This window comes from Cololabis saira, chromosome 5, assembly GCF_033807715.1.
Source record: "Cololabis saira isolate AMF1-May2022 chromosome 5, fColSai1.1, whole genome shotgun sequence".
Taxonomy (NCBI): domain Eukaryota; kingdom Metazoa; phylum Chordata; class Actinopteri; order Beloniformes; family Belonidae; genus Cololabis; species Cololabis saira.
In genome coordinates, this window is record NC_084591.1 from 26,276,192 (window position 1) to 26,295,708 (window position 19,517).

The window sequence follows — 19,517 nt, forward strand, 5'->3', positions numbered from 1 at the left end:
CTCTCAGATGGCTCCAACTTATACCACTGTTCTAAATAATTCACACACTCGCCGTGGAACATCTTATATGATCATGAAAGAAATATTATAACAAGTTTATGAGAAGTTGACAGGCTTTGAGTTGGCATGAAGACTATGTCGGGCAAACATGTTATTTTTCTTTCCCCTGAAAACAAGTGAGGAGTAAAGCTGTGTAAGTTTAATCCTGCTTTTCTGTACCGGCCCAGCATTTACAAACATGTGGAAAAACAAACAAAAATGAAACCAAAATATATAAAAACATGTGTGAAAAACTAAGTGCACTCTTTCGTTTCCATGGGGATAATGAGGACAAGTGACTGCCAGGTGCAGCTGATCCAATGCAACTGATGAATTGATCATGTGCAAGTGTGAGAATCTCTAGAAAACAGTTTTCCCCTATGAAGCATTAATTTGTGACATCATCCTTAAGAAGTGATTTGTGCTGCTCATTAATCTGGTTAGATGACAAGGCCACTTCTGAGCAATTTAGAGGGAAAGAGGGAGACATTCAAGACAGTTCTCAATCTTCCCAGGAATGAACATCCTAGCAAGTTCATATTGAGGTCAGACCGTGCAGTGCAGACAAATCGCAGGTAGTGCTTGTCAAAATCGACAGGCTTCAGTTAGCATTTTAAATGTTAGATTTATGGCAGTACGATTACAGAACGACTGAGTAAGTATGCCTAGTTTGGAAAGGTTTCCAGGAGAGAGCCTCTTCTCTCTGAAAAGAACATGACGGAAAGGTTAAAGTTTGCAAGTCTACATCTCAATAGGCCACAAAGCATCAGGAACTATGTCGTTTTGAAAGATAACATAAAAAAATTATAAAAAAAAAAAAGTTTAACAGCAACCACAAACCTGTCAGAACAAATGTAAAGTACAGTTGCGGAAAGGCATTGACTTGAACTCATTGTGAAGTCAGAGGACCGGCAGACCTGACTATCATTGAGTCATGCATGAGCTCTATTTACCAATATATTCTAGAAGCAGAGGTGAGCTCATTTATCCATTGTCTAAGGGATGACCGAAACTACCTCAAGTGACCTTTAAAAAACTGTACATGGATAGATACCCACAAACCTCAATTACTTAAAGCATCATTAGAAATTTGAAAAGCCTCAACAAAGATGTGAAAAAATAAAAAAGTATTCTAGTTACTGCTGCTAAACTTACACCTAAACTTTTTTTACACCCTGCTTTTATGTTTTGACTTAGTTTTTGCAAAATTAATAATGATCTATGTAAAATGGTAAGAAGGGATGATACATAAAACCTACAAATTAAATAACTGTTGTCTTTTACTTGAGTGCACATCGAGGGGGAGGAAAGGTCGTGTGAGTAGATGGAGGTCTATGACGGTTCAGTGGAGTTCACTAGATGAGTCATATTACAGTTTGCTCAGTGTTACATTGCCACTAGAATGAACTCTCATTCATTTCCCCTGTCCATGAATTCTGTCTCTCTTTGTCTCCTGTCCTTACAGCCCTGAGGTGCATTGCACTGAATAATACAACTGTGATTACATCACAAGATTACTACAGGGACTGATGCCCGACAATTATTTAGTGATATGCCTCTTGTGCGGTCCACTGCATTTAGATGTAGGGCTGATGGGAACTCGGGGGTTGGTTGACCAGAAAAGAGTAGTTACACAGTACATTTCCCTTCTGTGCTAATTAGCATGTCAGCTGTAAAGGCACCTCCAATGAGGCGTTTAGAGGTGGATGGGAGAAGAAACGAACAAGGAAAGTTCTCAGTGCTATCAAACCACCATCAAAAAACTGACCTTCACAGCAGATAAAACGGGGATATTGCATTTATTATCAGTGTGAGTGCTGTTGGGAGGAAAGTTGACATTTTGTGCTAAAAGCTTAACACATCGGTATACGGCTCAAGTGTGACAGTTCTTGTGGAAATTGTCAGAAGTTATATGACAAACCCAGATCATAAAAGTCCTTTACACCATACAAAAAAATGATTCCTGCATTTTACTTTACCTTTGTTTTTCTTTGTAGACAGTATGAACCCAAAAAAGACGCGTATGTCGTGCAGGACTGAAATACAAGAATGAGTATTTGACCTGTTTGTAAACAGGTCAAATTAATTAATTTAAAGGGGACCTATTATGGCATCTAATACCTATTTTAAACAGGCCTTGAATGTCTTAAAAACAAGCTTTTGATTGTTTTTGCTAAATAAATTAGAAATTCAGCCTCTGAGCCATGTCTTTATCATCTCATTCTCTAACCTCATTATCTATGCGTATTTCTGAGTAGGCGGGGAGGCTATGATAATGAGGCTCTGTGCTGATTGGCTGCATGACGTGATGACGCGATTCACTGCTACGAAAAAATGGCGGAAGCTCCAGCCGGCGGAGTTAGTTGTGGGCGTGGTTTCACGCATCGCTCCTGCCGTTACGTAACGACAGGAGCAGAATCTGAACGTAGAAACTGGATGGATCATCCGGGCGGCTGTACAGACACTGCAGAATTTGGTTGCTTTCCTCCTTCTCTGAGTTGGCAGGCTGAGGGGAGACCACTTTATATATGTTAAAGCAAAAAAAAACGTGTTTTTCATAATAGGTCCCCTTTAAATGAAGAATTGAAAGTAAATGTAAGTATCACAGATTTTTTTTTTTGCATCGTCCCAACTTTTTATCATTATTATTATTTAGGTTGTATTCTCAAGTACTAATTGAAAATAATCTCTCCATTAAAGACCTTGTGTCCTGGCGGAACCAGTGATGCTCAGCCATCGTCCCTTTTGAACTACTTCTGATAAAAGGAAGCAATCAGATTCTGAGTAAGAGCAGAGGTATAAAGTGATGTGGCTCTTCTAGTGGCCACAAGCAACACTTTGCTTTGCCCCGGCTCAAGAGGTATTTCAGCAATTTCACATGTTCTCACATTTTTTTGACCTCTATAAACATTTTAAGTTCTACGGTTGTCATGCCAAACATGTAATAGAGTAATTTCCCCCACTTCCCCTCTGGATGAGTAGCAGATTCTGACAGAGCGTCATTGACATTCAAACGGCGCTTCCAGACATCCTGCTCCTCCGTGAATACTGATTGGATTTCTGTATTGGTTAATGCAAGGTCTTGTTTTCACTGTGTTCTATCATGCTCTAAGTTTATTTTATCCAGAATGAAATCAGACATTTTCAGAATAACCTCAAAGCATTCATGATTCGTTCACTTCAAAATAAAGGAGAAGGCGAAGGTGTTTTCTGCTGTATTTCTTTTTAATAATATAGTATGAATTACATCAAACACTTCAATACTCTTGACAAGATTTTAATGGGGGGCGGTGGGATCTATGGCATTCAAAAAATGAAAGAGAGTGCAAAAAGATGTAAGGAGACAAAAAAAATAAGACCAACAATGAAAGTCTTCATTATGTTCTATCAAGCTACTTCATCTCTTCACACTAAAGGTCGGATTAACATTACCATACCATTCCCTATGCTGTATCTTTCCATTGCTGTATCTGTTAAGCTCTGCTGAATAATTTACCATGTGAAGAGAAAAGGGTATTATAAAGTCCAGCATAACAGCAGGGAAATAATCACTTTCCCGTGGTATGGCATGCAGACTAACTATTTATTATATGTCTTTCAACCTGAATCCTCTCTTCTTCCTATACGCATCCGCCTGGTGCTCTGATTTTCACTTAAGCGGATGTGCATATTTTGCATCTTTATATTCCCTCTGTCCCTTCAGGGATGCATAATGCCTCGCATTACATAACATAAGTGTCACCACTCTCAGTACTGCCTCTCCAGGAATAAACATATGCTTTGGATGTTCACATTTTTGCTTGTATGCATTGTTAGAGATTTGTTCCGCCCCTCTGTAACTCATCTGCTGGCTCACATGCTGAAAAGACCCAGTGAGTTTTTGCGCATGCAGCTCACGGCAGAGCATCACCCCCTCATATATAGTTTTTTTTTTTTGTTTTTTTTTTTGTTTCACGCTCCCAATGGCAAATGAAATCCCTCCTGTTCATGGGGAGTGTTGATTAGTCCCCGTCATGTTGTGGGGAAAGGTTGTTGCCAATGCGCTCGCACCAATGTGTTTAATGGATGTTGCACTCCAGCAGCAGCAGGTCAGGTCTTGGTCGGCTGTGCAGTGCACAGATCAGCCCTGCAGCAAGGCCGCTCGCTCACTGCATGTAGTGAAATGAAATAATAAGGCATATAATACAGAACCATCTCCATGTATCACCTTTCTCCTTTAACAGCTCGCTGTAAACCTGGGGTCCATATTTGCACAAGGTCAGGCGGACAGAGACCAGATAAAAATGTAACTGTGAGCACCTATTACTCTAGTGTCTCACTCATTTTCAGGGAGAAAATCCCCAAGCTGCCTTACTTCAGGCAAGCAGTCATCAGAAACTCAAGATGCATCCGTAATGACATATTTTGCTCTTCAGGCCTTTTCAGGCAAAGCCAAGCAAGGTCACCTCATTTCGTCCTGCAAAATCCTTGTGGCTATTAAGAAAAATAACTTATTCTTACAGCTGTTTATGTTCTTCTTGGAACTCTTGGCTTTTTTCTATGTTTTTATTTATAATGAGAAGTCAAATGGAGATACGTGCGCGTGATAAGCAAGTGCAAATGTGCTTATTCCACACATCAAAGGAGAAACATTAAGTAAATGTGTAAGTGCCAAAACCTGCTTTTCTTCAAACGATTTCTTGAGATTGGCAACAAAACTAAGTTGACATCTGTGCAACCAAAACATTACAACTTAGCAGTAGAAATAACTCTGCTTTAATCCATGTAAAAAAAAAACAGCTTGTTTGTGTCCTTAAACTGTAACTTACTAATTTCCCTCTATACCATTGCATAAATGGTGTATTTTTATATAGCTCATATGTGCATTATTATGGGCAAGTCTGCCCTGAGTGAAAGGTGAGTTTCCCAGTAGCTGTGCGTCATGTCCTTAAGTTTTTGCCAGCATGTCACATCAAGATGTCAAGATGTCAAGATGTCAAGATGATGATGGTTTAATTCTGAATCCAAAAGCTTAGAACAATAGGTTTTGCTTTTGAGGCACTGTGCAAGCTTTATGTCCAATATATTACACTGTGCATAAATCATTCAGGGGCTTTCTGCAGATAAGTGCATTTTACAGGGACTGTTGCCCTGTGTCGTGATCTTGAGTTTTGAAGTCATTTAGGCACTGCGAGGGGTGAATATGCACTGGGAAATGTGCTGATTCTGCTTTCTTTTTTTCTACTGCGAGCCTTTTGGCCCTGTGCTTTCAGGTAGCTTGTGGTAAACAGTTTGAGAATAAACACAAGGTTCTGGCCATGTGACACATATCCTGAGCCAGCCCTTCAACCAGCAAAAGTCAATGGGAGAATTTTAGACCTTATGCCCGCCTCTCAAGATTTTGTGCATGACTGCACTGGCGGACCAAAGTCAGATATTTTTACGGGCCAGATGCTCGTATGCCGCTATAGGCAAGCCATTTTATGTAGATGTAAATGAGCACTCTTTATGTCAATCAATGTGTAATTTTCTAGCATGTTCACTTTGTAGTATACAAAAATGCCTCGTGTGATATCTTAATAAGCACCTTTGATGTTAACAGTACCAGCAGAAATCACATTTAATTAGTGCCTTGTGTGAATAATGCCTCCCACTGTTATAAGCTCCATTTATGTCTCATTGTTCTCATCAGTGGGGCTCTTATGGCCCTTCATCTTAGTCAAGAACTAAGTACACTGGGTCTCTGTGCACTGGCTTTGAGTTGACTTAGAAAGATACTGCACAATAAGACCAGGGCAGCTGCAGTCGCCGCATCCACCCAACATCTGCAGCATGAAGAAGCAAAGAAGCTTTTCTCTGCTGTGTCAGTGTCTGTCTGTATTTCAGATCAGGGCTTTAGTCTTCGGTTCTGTGATTTGCAGTCTGCACTTGCATGCCTTGTTTTGCTGTGCATCCCCCTGAGTCTTTCTGACTGATGACTGAAGATGTGCTCCTTTGCTCCCTGGCTCTAACCATGGGGTGACGCTTCCCTTATACTTGTTCTCAAAGTATAATTGAAGTGCCTATGGGTTACAAGCAGACTGAAGACTCTTGCTGGGATGTTTGCAAACTAACGGCAGAATTAGTGAGAAGAGTTTAGTACTCCTTCTTCTGCCACTGTCCTGTATTTCTCTTTTTTAATTCAACATACTTTATTAAGCCCTGAACGGGATATTGATTAGTGATTTACCATGTTTAGTTATTAGAAAATTATTTAAATGTTCTGCCTCGCCTTCTGGAGGTACAGGTTGTTTTCAGGTGTGAAAGTGTTGGAGTGCAGGAATGTGTCATGCACAGAAAGCAGGAACAACTCTGGCCTGGAAGAGAAAGGCTTATTTGTCTTTAATCCTTCCTGGCACGATTGATTTAAAGTCACTTTGCAGTGAATAGCCCTTTCAGCTCGTCTCAGAGAGGGTGGGGGGGTGGAAACATGCCAAACACTGCATCTTTTACAGGTGCATCCAGTGCCGTTTCTAGCTATGTGGGAATCCTATGCAAGATGCTGCTTAGGGAGGCCCTAGTTTTCCAAACTATGATGAAGAGATTCCTAACTGATTAGATTATCCATGTACATGCTACACTCTATGCTTCAAAAGCTAAACAGGCTACTATTACTTATCATAGTTGAAATCAAACTGATGAAAAATTATAACGCAAGGAAAACAACAATCCTCTATGTCAACAACGATAGCAGTGTTGTTTAAGAAAAACTACTTTAAATTTTGAAAGCAAGAACACAAAACTTTACAGCTCCTCAACTTCTCACACCCCAAAACAATGATGGAATAAGTAAATAAAGTCAGCTTATAACGGGAATGATGGCCACCCCTCAGTCAATGAACATGGACCAAAGAAAAGAAAGGAGAGAGTTTTCCTAGGAGCTCTGGGTGAGCATGTTAAACGTAAAAGGTTAGAAAACCATCTGCAAGCAGCTTGGTGGTTTCCCTCAAATGTTTAGATCCACAGGACTGTAAGAATCCTCCCTGGATGTGGACAGAAGAGGAAAACTGATGAAAAACTGAAGACATAGATAATACGAATGGAAACCAAAGAGCTCAAAACGATTCCCAAAGAGATTCAACGTGAACTCCAAGGTCAACAAGGAACATCATATCCATCACTGTTTGAGCCAAAGTGGACGACCAAAGTACTCCACTGTTGAAGACAAATCATCAAGTGAGAGACGGGTATTCGTCTAAATGCATATCGAAAAACCACAAAGCTCCTGGAAGAATGTCCCTGCTGACAAAACTGCTGCTTTTTGACAAGTTTAAGGATAAAAAATTGAGCCTTTAAACAAAAAAAAGAATGACTAACTACAAAACATTGTACTTTTCTAAAGTATCGTTAGTCCTGAACTAAATCCTACTGAACATCTGTGGAAAAAGCTGAAACATGTCGTCTGGAGTAAGCATCACTTTAATGAGTCAGTCCTCAATGAGTAGTTAAGAGAGTTTTTCTTTCTTTAATTAAAAAGTACCGACACATTTGTCAACACACGTAAACATCTCTAAACTTCCTCCCGTCTTTAATCTCTCCTTTTCTTCATCAGTGAAGTTGATTTTATCTTTATATTGTACACTTTAAATGGCATGTTTCTAATACATCCTGCCTATTACCTTTCATGAAATGAGATCATGATGAAAGTTTATGTAAAGATCGCATCATAAATAACAGGGAAACCCACTTGCAGAAGTTTCTTTCTGTCTGGCCTTGACTCAGTCTGTCTGGATGTCAACAAGGTTGATTATTATTTCCATTTATTATGAGATGAAAATTAATGAATGAGCTGAGTTTTTTGAGTTTTTTCTCTCCAGAGTTAATACAGCGGTAACAGGTTTGTCAAAAGTATTTCTCAAAATGGGACGTTTTTGCTTCATTCAAATTAAAAAGTACTTAATTTATCCCCGTAGGGAAATTAATTAGTTAATTACAAGAGATCCTCCTGTTTGTTAGTTAGAGTTGATCCGAACATTGATTATGGCTTACTTTCCTCTTGAAAATAGGTTTATGGATGAGGTCTCTGTGGATCGCTGTTGCCGCAGTCTTCAGTCTCTGAGCAGAGTGAAAGGTAGCGAAGAAAACGCCGACTGGATTTTCATTTACATGGTCATTTTTTTAAATAACGCAAGGAAATAGAGTTACAAAGACCACAGATCTGCAGTCGGAGTCAGCAGCAGTAAAACATGGACTTGATGTGGATTAATACAAATATTTTCTCATTGAAAAACTGGATTGGAGTGACACTCTCACTCCGATTGACCCTGAAGTAATTGAAAACAATTAAAAAGTGGTTGATGAAGCTGAAAATCCAGTTTTGGCCCCCCTAGTGCTAGTGCTATGTGGGGCACTAGGGGCATCACCGAAACCTCTCAGCCTCGATATCACTGTGCCCAGCAAAGGTAACAAATCAGAACCACTGCAGCACTGAAACATTCACAATGTTAAGCACGTGATCGATAAAGGAATGCTTTTCATCCGGTAATATATATAAGCAAAGAACTGCGTGTTTCATTCAAACTACTCATCCCGGTTTAACAGCACTTGAGACGTATTCACGAAAGATAAGTTTAGACCCAAAGAAGCTCAGCTGTCCCCAGATTGAAGGATACGTGTTTATAGATAGCCCCACCGTGTGATCACTCAGTCGGTCATGCAGTGTGAATTTCTATGTGAGTGTGTGCTTTGTGTGAATCCTCGAGGACTCCGCTGGGCAAATAAAACTTTAACAAGGTAGATATAACTTTTTAATCTTATGCTCCACATCTTTCTCTATCCTTTGAGTTCGCGCAGTGTTAATTTTGAGCCTGAGAGCACCTTCACCGACCATCACAGCCCCTCTGAATAATTTACTTGTTACACAACTCACATTGGCTGTACAGTATTCACTGGTTCACGACTAAGGAGCCTGGGGAGACGGCAGGTGAGGCGTTATACAGCACAACGCGGTATATCCGGCAGTTTAGTTTGCCTGCCATGATGGGAAAGAATATTGTGTAAAATGATGTAGACAAACATGTGAGCCTACATGATGAAACAGGCACATTGGCTGCAGGTATTGTGTGTATCTGAATATTTTTACACGGTTCGCTGAAGAAAAGCAAGATTTCAGTTGTAGTCATTAAGAATACTGCACTGAATCTGCTTTTACCACGTTAAAGACTGCTGCGTCACGGAAAATACACTTCCTCGCTGAGTGTATGCCCAGTGGGTTACAGTATCAACAACGTGTCAGTAGGCTTTAAGACTTGTTGAAAAATTGTTTTTTACATTCTTTCAGCAAGTAAGTGCTTGTATTTGCATCTTTCAAAGCTTAAAGTACCTATACACACACAATAGCTGCTTTTAATACGCAACGTCAAAAATGATAATTTGTAAATTATATTTTCTTCACAAAGGTTTCCGTTGTGTTCATTCATATGTGGAAACATTCAAGGATACATACAATTTAAGTACCTATTTCCCCACCTATGAATTCCTTTTTTTTAATGTATAATAATAATAGCAACGCTGTGAAACATTTGGTCACTCTGGAGAATCAACTCTTAAATGAATCCTTTGTCTTTCTCAGCATGTTTCAAAGAAGACCCTTTTCACTTGCTGCGCAGAAAACACAATCTTTTTCTTTTTTCTTTTTTTTGCCTCTCTTTTGGGCATTTTAGGGAATCTTCTGATGTTTACACTCGCTTTGTTATCTTTGTTGTTCCATAACTGTTTCCTCCTTGCAACTGGGTTGGTACTTGTGTGAGTCAATGGCTTTCAGGATCACATAGAACATTGGAAAATCTCTTCCTGTCTGGGTGCAAAATCTTCTGCAAAAGCAAAATATATTTTTTTTCTAAAGTAAAATCAAGATAAAGTTCATGTAAAGGGAAGAATAATAAATAAGTAATTAGGTATTCCTGTCCTCACGCTATCATGTTGCCATTTACACAAATTTCACATTTTTTTTCTGGTATGGGACCAGGATTAACCTGCAGTGTGTAAAGTGTTTCCAGCATCAGATCAGCACAGCAGATCTGGACATGGATGCTGGGGCTGTGGGGGGTTAATATCTGGCAGCACACCTTGTAAGTCTATTCAATTGTTACCTATGTGGATCAGGCTTGTTCCAGCACATCCTTGACCAATTATGTCGTATATGGCCCTCAACAAGCCCTTGTCCTTTAAGGGGAGCTCCCTTCCAGTCAGAGGATCCTGTTGCCACTGGGGATTATTCTTGGTCTGTAACAATGTTTTAACATTGACACACCCATATAATGCAAGATCAACATTAACTTTCTCACATCTGAATGGTTTTCATGCTGTGGCTGAGTAACAAATACTTCCACTGGATGTGCAAGGTCTGTTCAAGGTCAAGTAGAAGAATACCTCTTTATTGGCCTCTTATGTAATCTTTGAGGCAAGACTGGAACTAAACCGAATTAAGAGGGATTGACACACACTCTCGGAGCCCATACAGCCTCACACACTCAAACTTCACAGACTCATTGACCGGGTCATTGAGCTCGTGATGAGAGCAGTCACAGGGTATCACAGTCATTTGACGGACATAGCCATTCTTTAGGAAAGGGTATGACCTCTCTGAGCCATCAATGTGTGAGACGTCCTCCAACGTTCCACCTGCGAACTCAGACCCCTTCATGTTGGGAAGATTGAAATGGGTCCTGTGGCAGGTGGCCTCATGTCCCTTAACCAGTTACTGCAGCTGCTGAGAATTTTCCCAGTCACCCACTTGGATGAGGAGTCAGCTTCTATTTTACTCTTCATCTTTCCCACTAAGCCAACTGTCTTTCTTATATCTCATGTGTGTTTCCCAATCTCTCTGGGTTTTAATAGTCTACTTTCTTTCACACACCCTGTGGTGACCTCCTTCATATCACCTTTCTCTGCTTCACACAGCATTATTGCTTGTTTTCACCCGTGGCTTGTTAGAAGATGTATAACAGCAAGACCTGCTCAATCAGCTTTGCATTTCATACGCTGCTCTTCTCTAGCCTCCTCTCTGCTGGGCTTTTTAATCACTTTTACACAAGTGGCATTTATGCATCCTGACTTGGAATGGCTTTTAAAAAATTTCCCAGCATGCATGAAGGTCACACATTCTCTCAACACAGCCATCCAACTCCTATTAAAGTGCAAATAACCAGTCATATCAAGCACAATTAAATGTGCCGACCTCCGTTCGCTGTTAGCTTCTCAAACTCAGTTCAGTGTTAAGAGCTAATGGAATTTTAACTTCAGACTGAGAGGATTTTTTTTTCCCAAATTGTCACAACTGTATAATATGTAACTACCAGACTCAAATATGAAAGCAACCCTCAGAGTGATAAGCAAGCAGGAAGTAAGCGTCTCTTGTGCTGCGTGTATCTGTGTGATGAAACACAACATCAAGGCAAGGTGGCTGATTTGTTTTGACAGCATTTTCCAGTAACGAAACAAGAAAGATATTTGAAAACTAGTGTGCTGAGAGACCTTCTCTATCAGTAAAGCGTAAGAGAATTGAAATTGTGGTGGACCCGGGAAGCTGTCATGCATTACCCTTCGTTGCTTAATGATAGGTCTGCTGCCTCCATCAAAGCATGTAGAAACAAGACAATAACGTAGGTAAAATAGAGCCCAGAGCACCCGCAGGGGTTATTTATATCTGCACTAATTATTCATGTTGAATCACACAGGTTAGATAATGTGTTGCAGTAGACAAGGACACTCTTGTTTGATAAAGTATGTGGGTTGATCTGTACTGAATTAAAAAATAAATAAAAAAAACCTCCACATTTTTTGTGTGTTATCATCCCTTTTGAATACCGTGCTAATAAATGTGTTCCTCAGAACCAAAATTTTATAATAACCCGGCACTAGGGGTGTGCAAACGAGGGTACCTCACAATTCGATTCGATTTCGATTATTGGAGCTTCGATTCTTCGATTCTTCGATTATAACGATTGTCGATTCGATTCGATTATTGGTGCCACGATTCTTCGATTATTGTGATTTTTAATGCTTTTTTCCATACAAGATCGATTTTGTCTTCATCTGTGGCTACATTTGTAAATAAATAGCCAATTAATTAACTCAGTTCCTCTAACAACACTCATTAAGTAAATAACAAGGTTGTTTGAACATTTGACATGTATTTTTCAAAGACACAAAATAATGTATTTTATGACTATGTAAACATTTGCTCTTTGACTTACTTAACTTTGACCAGGGAAAGCTGCACTTGCATGAGAGCGCCCTCTATTGGCGGAAAACACTGAAAACGGTCAAGCCCTGGATTTAATGAGTTCATTAATTCAAGTAAACAAGATATGTACTTCCATCAAATTTATTTAGTGTAAACATATCTGCCATATTTCAAGTGAATAATAAGAAATGTGCATTCTTGAAAATGAAATGATTCCGCAGCTTATTCAGTCTGGAATCTGGATAGGATAACTTAATTTTTTTTTTTTACTGGACCATAATCGATTACAAATCGTCACGTGACGCATCGCGATGCATCGACACATCGATGAATTGCACTCACCTCTACCCGGCACCATCCGGAGTGATCCGTATTACTTAAGGTTTACTAGCTTACTAGTAAGCTGTCTCTGTCACTACTTTCAATCCTCTCCAGGATTCAGGAATTTCCTTGATCCTTCCCTGCAGATTGGCAATCAAAGTATGACCTTCCTTCGGTTTAAAAAAATCTAGGGAGTTCAATCTCAGTCAAGTACAACTAAGGTCAGGCAAGTGAGAAGATCAGGGAGTATACTAGCGTTATCTCCTATGGTGCCGATACAATGGTCTTGATGACAGTTTGGCATATACTGTAGTAGTAGAATTAGTCGAGTCAGCGGAGTGATTGTGCCATGCTTCGACAAGGATCAGGTCAGACAGATTGAAAGGGGCTGGCTGGTTTCATAGCCACTTAAGAGAGTGACACACTTGGATGAGCTCCCTTCACTGGGCATTAAGCACAATTAAGAGAAGGCACTGTATTCCTCCCCACCTGGACCCTTAAACCTCTTGGCACTCTTCTCCACGCTGGCTGTAAATCCACTTTATCTAGCTGCTGTCTTAAATTTACTATTAGTCCCCTGCTTCCCCAAATCCCTCCTCACGCTCCGTGTAATCCGGCCTTCTGGAGAGTGTCAGCCGTGGTTCCATAAGTGCTCCGTATACCTCTACTGGTATTTTTCATTAACTTTCTCATTCGGTTGCTTTTAATCGGGCTGCATCCCGAAGCAACTCAATATCTCTGGAATTATTCATCACATAAATTATTAAAAGTTGTGGTGAGCACCAATGCATCTTTCACTCTTTCACTCGTGGGATTGGTCTTCACTCATGGGGGGGTTGTCTAGTGTGTTTCTCCTGCCTTCTCTACGTCCTAAATAAAATGTCGAACTCTCAAGAGGTGAATGTTTGTAGCAACTAATTGACCTTAAGCTTGACAGCCGACTTTTAAATAACACAGTCAAATAGTTTAGGAATTCACCAGGGTCAAAGAGGGTTTTTATCCATCTGAGTCATCCCTGAGTTTCCTTCTCCTTGCCCTCACTTTGACTTGCATCCTAATGTTTTGTATTCACAAGGACATGTGCCCCAGTCATCGTCCTGAGTGTGCTGCTGTCTATGTACCTAATCAGTTTCCTCCTTTGAGGTCAGCCTGTACAAACTCCAGCATCTATACACCAAAGGTCACAGGTTAATGAAAGCAGGACTGGGCTCGTGTGGCAATTCAGATGAGGCAGCCTGGTTTAGGTATGTAAAGATCCCCTGGGACTCATTAGATCTGAGGGATCTGTCACCATGAGGCTTGCAGTCATGGCCCCAAATTTACTCTCTCCCATCATCACATAACAGCACTGAGAGCCACTTTTGAGTTCACTGATGTGTTTCAAGATGCTGTGTTTGACTGTGGTGCGACATAGCTGATAAACAGACTTGCCATACGTCTTGTGTGTTGAAAAAGAGCTTTATGTGCAATTACACTTATTATGCTTATTGTGCTGTTTGACAGTTGAAACTTCGTCATCTTTTGACATTTTAAAGTTCGTGCCCTCTTCTGAACATCGAAGAATGAGTGTAAAAAGGAAGTAATTATCAACAAAGTCATGATTCTCCATAATTTCCACCTGATGATGTGTGTGTCTGGATGCTGTATAAGAATCTGTGCCTCAGAGTGTATTTGTTTGCAAGCACAGCAGGTTTTCTGTACATATTGCTGACGGCCAATAAATTGTTCTGGCGCAGCGGTGCAAGGATTAAAAATGAAAAAGGGATGCAATGCACAAAAGAAGGTAGAGAAGAGAAGCACAATGATTTGCTATGATCATTTAAACTATTTTCCCTCATTTAAGATCTTTTTTTGTTAAATGTATGACAAGATTCCCTGGGATGTTTTTATTCAATTAGGAATTTCCAACAAAAAAATTCACAACATAGCTTATTGTCTTTTTTATATCGCCAGTGGTGTTCATGCTAATGAAGGTCTTATCGTTGATAAATGATGCAACACATCAGCCTAAATGACAGTCCACTCATCAAAAGCCTTCCATTAACAGTATCTTTCAGTGACATGCACTTTGCAAACCTCACGCGCATCAGCGTGAGTCTGACATGGAGAGATTAGGGAATTGCACCCTCTAGGTAAAGTTCAAATCAACTGCAGGTGGTTTTTGAAACGCTTGGACGTCTTCATTTTAGGGGTTGCAAGTAATTACATGCTTGTTTTGGATTTACTGTAATCAGCTCAATGTTCAAATCCAGCGCGGCCCAAGTCCAATTTTGGCTGTAATCTCTCTAGAGCTGTTATTGGCTTATCACAGCTGTAATTAGTGTAAACCTTTCTGTTTTTTTAGCGGTGTTTGGTGACTGTGTGGGCCCCTGGCAAACAGAGGAAACTGAGATTTTCTTGCACTGGGGTTTATTAAGCTAGGTTTGTTTGAATAAAAAGATAACCTTACTCCCATGAGCTTTTTCTTTAGAGTAAGTCACCAGGGGAAAAGCTAAAGATAAATATGACCGTGAATAATTTCTTTGGCTCACCCTGAAGATAGCTACTTATCTGTTTTCTCACCTTGTCATCTGTCATGTTTTTTGTCTTGCAGTTATGTGGCTGTGGACTGCTCGGCGTGGGCATCTGGCTTTCTGTGTCACAGGGCAGCTTCGCCACCTTCTCACCCTCATTCCCTTCACTGTCAGCTGCCAACATGGTCATTGCCATCGGCTCTATCGTCATGGTAACGGGCTTTCTTGGTTGTCTGGGTGCCATCAAGGAGAACAAGTGCCTGCTTCTGAGCGTAAGTCCAATCAACATATCTATGGAAAGCTTTATAACTGTCTTGGCATTGATGCACATATCATCTAACTTAAGGGTGCATTCACACCAGCCCTGTTTGGTCCGCTTTAAACGGACCAGATTTGGTTCGCTCACAAAGTCCGTTTCATTTAGATAGGTGTGAATGTGCAATCAAACTCTGTTTTGGATCAAAGAGGCAGACTGCGATCCGTCTAAAAATGTAGTTCTCTGTCCGCTTCAAGCAGCGCAAATGGAGGAAGTGAACTGCAAAGCGGGGGCATTGTGGGTTAACATAACCAAACAAATGCGCATGCAATTTCTGGGTGAACTGTTTTGCAGTCTGATGTAACAAAGTGAGGATCAGATAAAAGCTCTGATAGAAGTATGTCCAGACGAAAATATATCCAAAAACAAGAGCAATGATGCTTGCAAACTCAATAGCGCTGCATGAACCAACAGATGATCAAGTTTTTTTCTACGTTGTTTGTTACACAATGCCTTTTTTAAACAAACTGAACCCGTACCAAGTCTACCAGACTGTTAGGTGTGAAAACAACCTAATTCTCACTTCCTGCAGTCACTGACCGAAGTGATTTGTAGTGATAGCCTTCCTCATCTTGTAATATTCAAGGTTTGGGTATCACCAGGGAAGTTGCATTTGCTGGTTATTTTTCAAGTGAATAGAAGTAGCCTATATATATGCGATCCTGCAGCAAGAAGAGATTACAGTCAAACAGTCAAAAATGTTCTCATTTAAAATTTCTGTGTTAATTTTGTCCCAAACTGGGTAATAGGAGTAACATGAGACAGCAATCGCTTTGAATGTGTCACTGAAGCAGGTGGCATTTCCTTCAAAGAGGATGATTCAGCAGGCTCGTCCAAAATCCCAACTAACCTTTGGACCATTAAATGACTTCATTTCCATTCACTGTTTCACAGTTTCAGTGGAAAGATGTAGCTATGCAGACTTCACTGCCTCATCACAGAACATTTAGGCTTGTGGATGGAGGCACCCACCTGTAGAAACTGTTTGTAAAAGGCTGCACACTGTTGTAATAAAAATAAAAAACAAAATAAATGCAGGTGATAGAAGAGATTTTACCATCTAAATGTCTATCTAACTTTATTTTGGTGTTCTTTTTCCATGTAAAGCCCTATGAACATTTTGGAGGGGGAATTTGTTACTTAATGACTTAATTGCTGACAGTTTTCCTAGCTGTTTTCTACTCCATAGGCTGAAAAAAATATGAAAAGGCAATTGGTTTTATTGGCAGTGTGACTGCCCTGAAAACCAGAGAATGTGTGGACAGAGAGAAATTGAGAAAGTAACAGATGCTAACGACACCACAAAAAACGCCACATTAGTTGCTACATGACAACAAGACACATACAAGGTTTTTGCTGCCAATGTGAGGACGTTACCTTCAAAATGTATAAAAACAATAATTAGTGTGTCTTGTCTCCTCCTCATGAAGGCTTTGCAGCCAGAAATGTATCATCTGCCTTACTTTGCTCATAGCAGTGACATTTTAGTTTGCACGGTAAGGAAGTACCGAGAGACTGCAGCAGCTGCACATTTGAGGTCGTGCCAAAGTAGCTAAGAGATTCGCATTCTGAAAAGGTTTTATATATTGACACAAACAAATAAAGCTGGAAAATACAAAAAAAGCAAGGCTTTCAGGCAATTTAAAAGCTTTCTTTTCTGTGGCAGAGAATAACTCTCTATACCTTGAGCTTTTGTGCTGCAAAAACAGACCCTCTAGAAATAACCCTAATATTCCTCAGTCTACTCAAAATTGTACTATTTCAAATCAAAGTTTAATTATATAGCACTTTTTGTACAATACAATGCAGCACAAAGTCCTTTACAGTAAAAACAAAATCAATCCCATCCAGCCCCCGCCACCCCCTAATCCCTATCAATGTTTCAATCATTAAAACAAATAATAACATGGAAAACATTGCTGGGCACAGAAGAACCAGTGAGGGAACACCATCTATCACAGGGAGCTGTCTGCATCGGGAAGAGGATTAAGGGGTCATTTTAAGCAAAAGTCTTTGCCAGTGGGGTATGAAAAATGCCCCTGGCTAGTATTTTTAAACTCGAAAAATTGTCTAAAATAGTATAAATAGATATTTTTCTTGGAAATCAATTTTTGCAGTGTGAACTTTGTAACTTTTTTTTCTTCTCTTTTTAAAGAATTAAAATCCTTGTATAACTATGAACTAAGGGCAAAATTAATAAATTACATCTTCAGTGCATGATGTATTTTTAATTTAGAAAAAATAAATAAATAATTATATCAGTGCTTCAAGTTAATACTTTCCCTTTCACCTATTCCCATATCTTGGTAATTGCAAATGCTTTTCATTGGCAGTTATGAGTGCTTTCACTTTTCCACTCCTTCATCAATGGAGATAATTTCATAATTTTGCAGGCACAATATCTTCAACATGCACCTACAAATTTCAATAATCTGACTGTGATATATTTTACTTAATCCTGTAAAACAACATTTAACCAAAGACGTAAAGGGATGAGGTGTCTTTTTTCTTCTGTCAGACTTGTACTTCACCTTTTGCTGGTATTTGCTCCCAGTAATTATGTGGCAAATGACAGAACTGAGGTTCTCTGAATTTGTCAGAACGATAGTGGAGGTACAGCATATGATAAAAAAGAAGCAGTTCAGTCTGCACTGTATTAAATATCTGACGCTCACAATGGAAAATTAAATTGGAGCTGAGCAATTCATTATTTGTGCCAATCAACGCCAGTTCATATCATTTCCATGCCTCTGGTTACAGCCCAGTGAAAGGACTATCAGTTGGGAGACAATTATGTGAAATGTGCCAGCAAACCATTGGACTGTATGTACACAGCACGCAAAAAGGCACTTGATATTTATGAGCTCTATAATTGAAAATGTTCTATCATTCATTATAAAGATTACTCCAACTTCACATTGCACTCTTTGCCCGAGTTGTGCAAGTATTTTATCTTTAAGTACAAGTTGATTTATAAAAGTCCACCTGCTGAAATTAGGATTTTGTTGATCCACTGCACAAAGAAAAAAAAAATGATATAAAAACTTTAAATGAGAAATTGAGTTGGGTCTCTGAGTACTTAACGTCACCAACAGCTCAATCCCTTGAAGTTGTTGCATCAGTCAAACACCCAGCAAAACCTTCATGTTAGACATGCCTGCCTTTTACCTGCCTAACAACTGTGAAGTGAAGAGAGGATGAGAGGAGTGCAGGGAAGGAGAGGAGAAGGTGAAAAAGAGAATAAAGAGCAAATATAAAAGTTCTGATCTTTTTTGTGCCTTGCCTTATGCAGCTCTCAATATCTGGCCACGGTAAAGCTGTTTATTGCAGCGATGTCTGGGAGCCATTGCTGGTGTTTGCTTTATTTCGTCTGCCCATCCACACACTTTTACGAGGGTGGGTGATGTGAGTCCATGGTGTTGTGTCATTGAAAGATCAAAGTGGTTGTAGATCTCCTTAAGCAGCTGGATCTGAAGGTCTAGCCTCATATATCATCTCTGAAGTTATTCTGAACAGCCTTCTTGGAATATTAAATATTTAAACTTTAAATATCCTCTGCAGTTTATTTTCATTTTTTTCTTCATGTCAAAAACTGTTTATACAGACAAATAATTGAGAAAAAAAAATAGAAATATCTGCTTGAAAAGCAAACTCTTTCAAACCTTGAAAGTATGAACATACGCCCACAATGCAGAAAATGCTGCGAATACAAAACCTTATTCACACAGGACCATCAAAATACCTTCGATTTGCTTTAAAGCTATTCTTTCAAAATTCACTTCAAGAAAAATGTGATAGTTTGGCCTTTGAAAGCACTGAACCGCCAGTGCAGATACTGGAAAACAACAGACTGCTGTATTTATTTCATGTGGGCCGTGGCATAAAAAATATCTTGCCCCTTCCCCTGCAAATGAGTTTGAACTAACAGGGTTTCCTGAAATCTAGGTTTGCCTTCCTCCCCCCATGTAATGCGAAAGAGGATGGCAACATTTGAGCAGACATGGAGTCAAGGAGGGAGCAAAATAACGTCTGAGATGCAAGGCCATTTTAGAAATTCATCTTTGGCGTTATTAAACCACCCTTTGCTCCTTTCGTGTGTTCCTGAAGCATCTTCTTTTTTTTT

At 39.7% G+C, this 19,517-nt stretch overlaps 1 protein-coding gene across 2 annotated transcripts in view; it reads left to right on the forward strand.

Moving 5' to 3' along the window:
* The window catches only part of tspan9a (tetraspanin 9a), a 229,208-nt gene that overhangs the window by 183,512 nt on the left and 26,179 nt on the right, over positions 1-19,517 (forward strand). For both annotated transcript variants that reach the window (XM_061721380.1, XM_061721379.1), the window contains one exon: positions 15,159-15,350. In XM_061721380.1, coding sequence (XP_061577364.1) covers positions 15,159-15,350 — 192 coding nt within the window. The remainder of the gene's footprint in view (positions 1-15,158; positions 15,351-19,517) is intronic.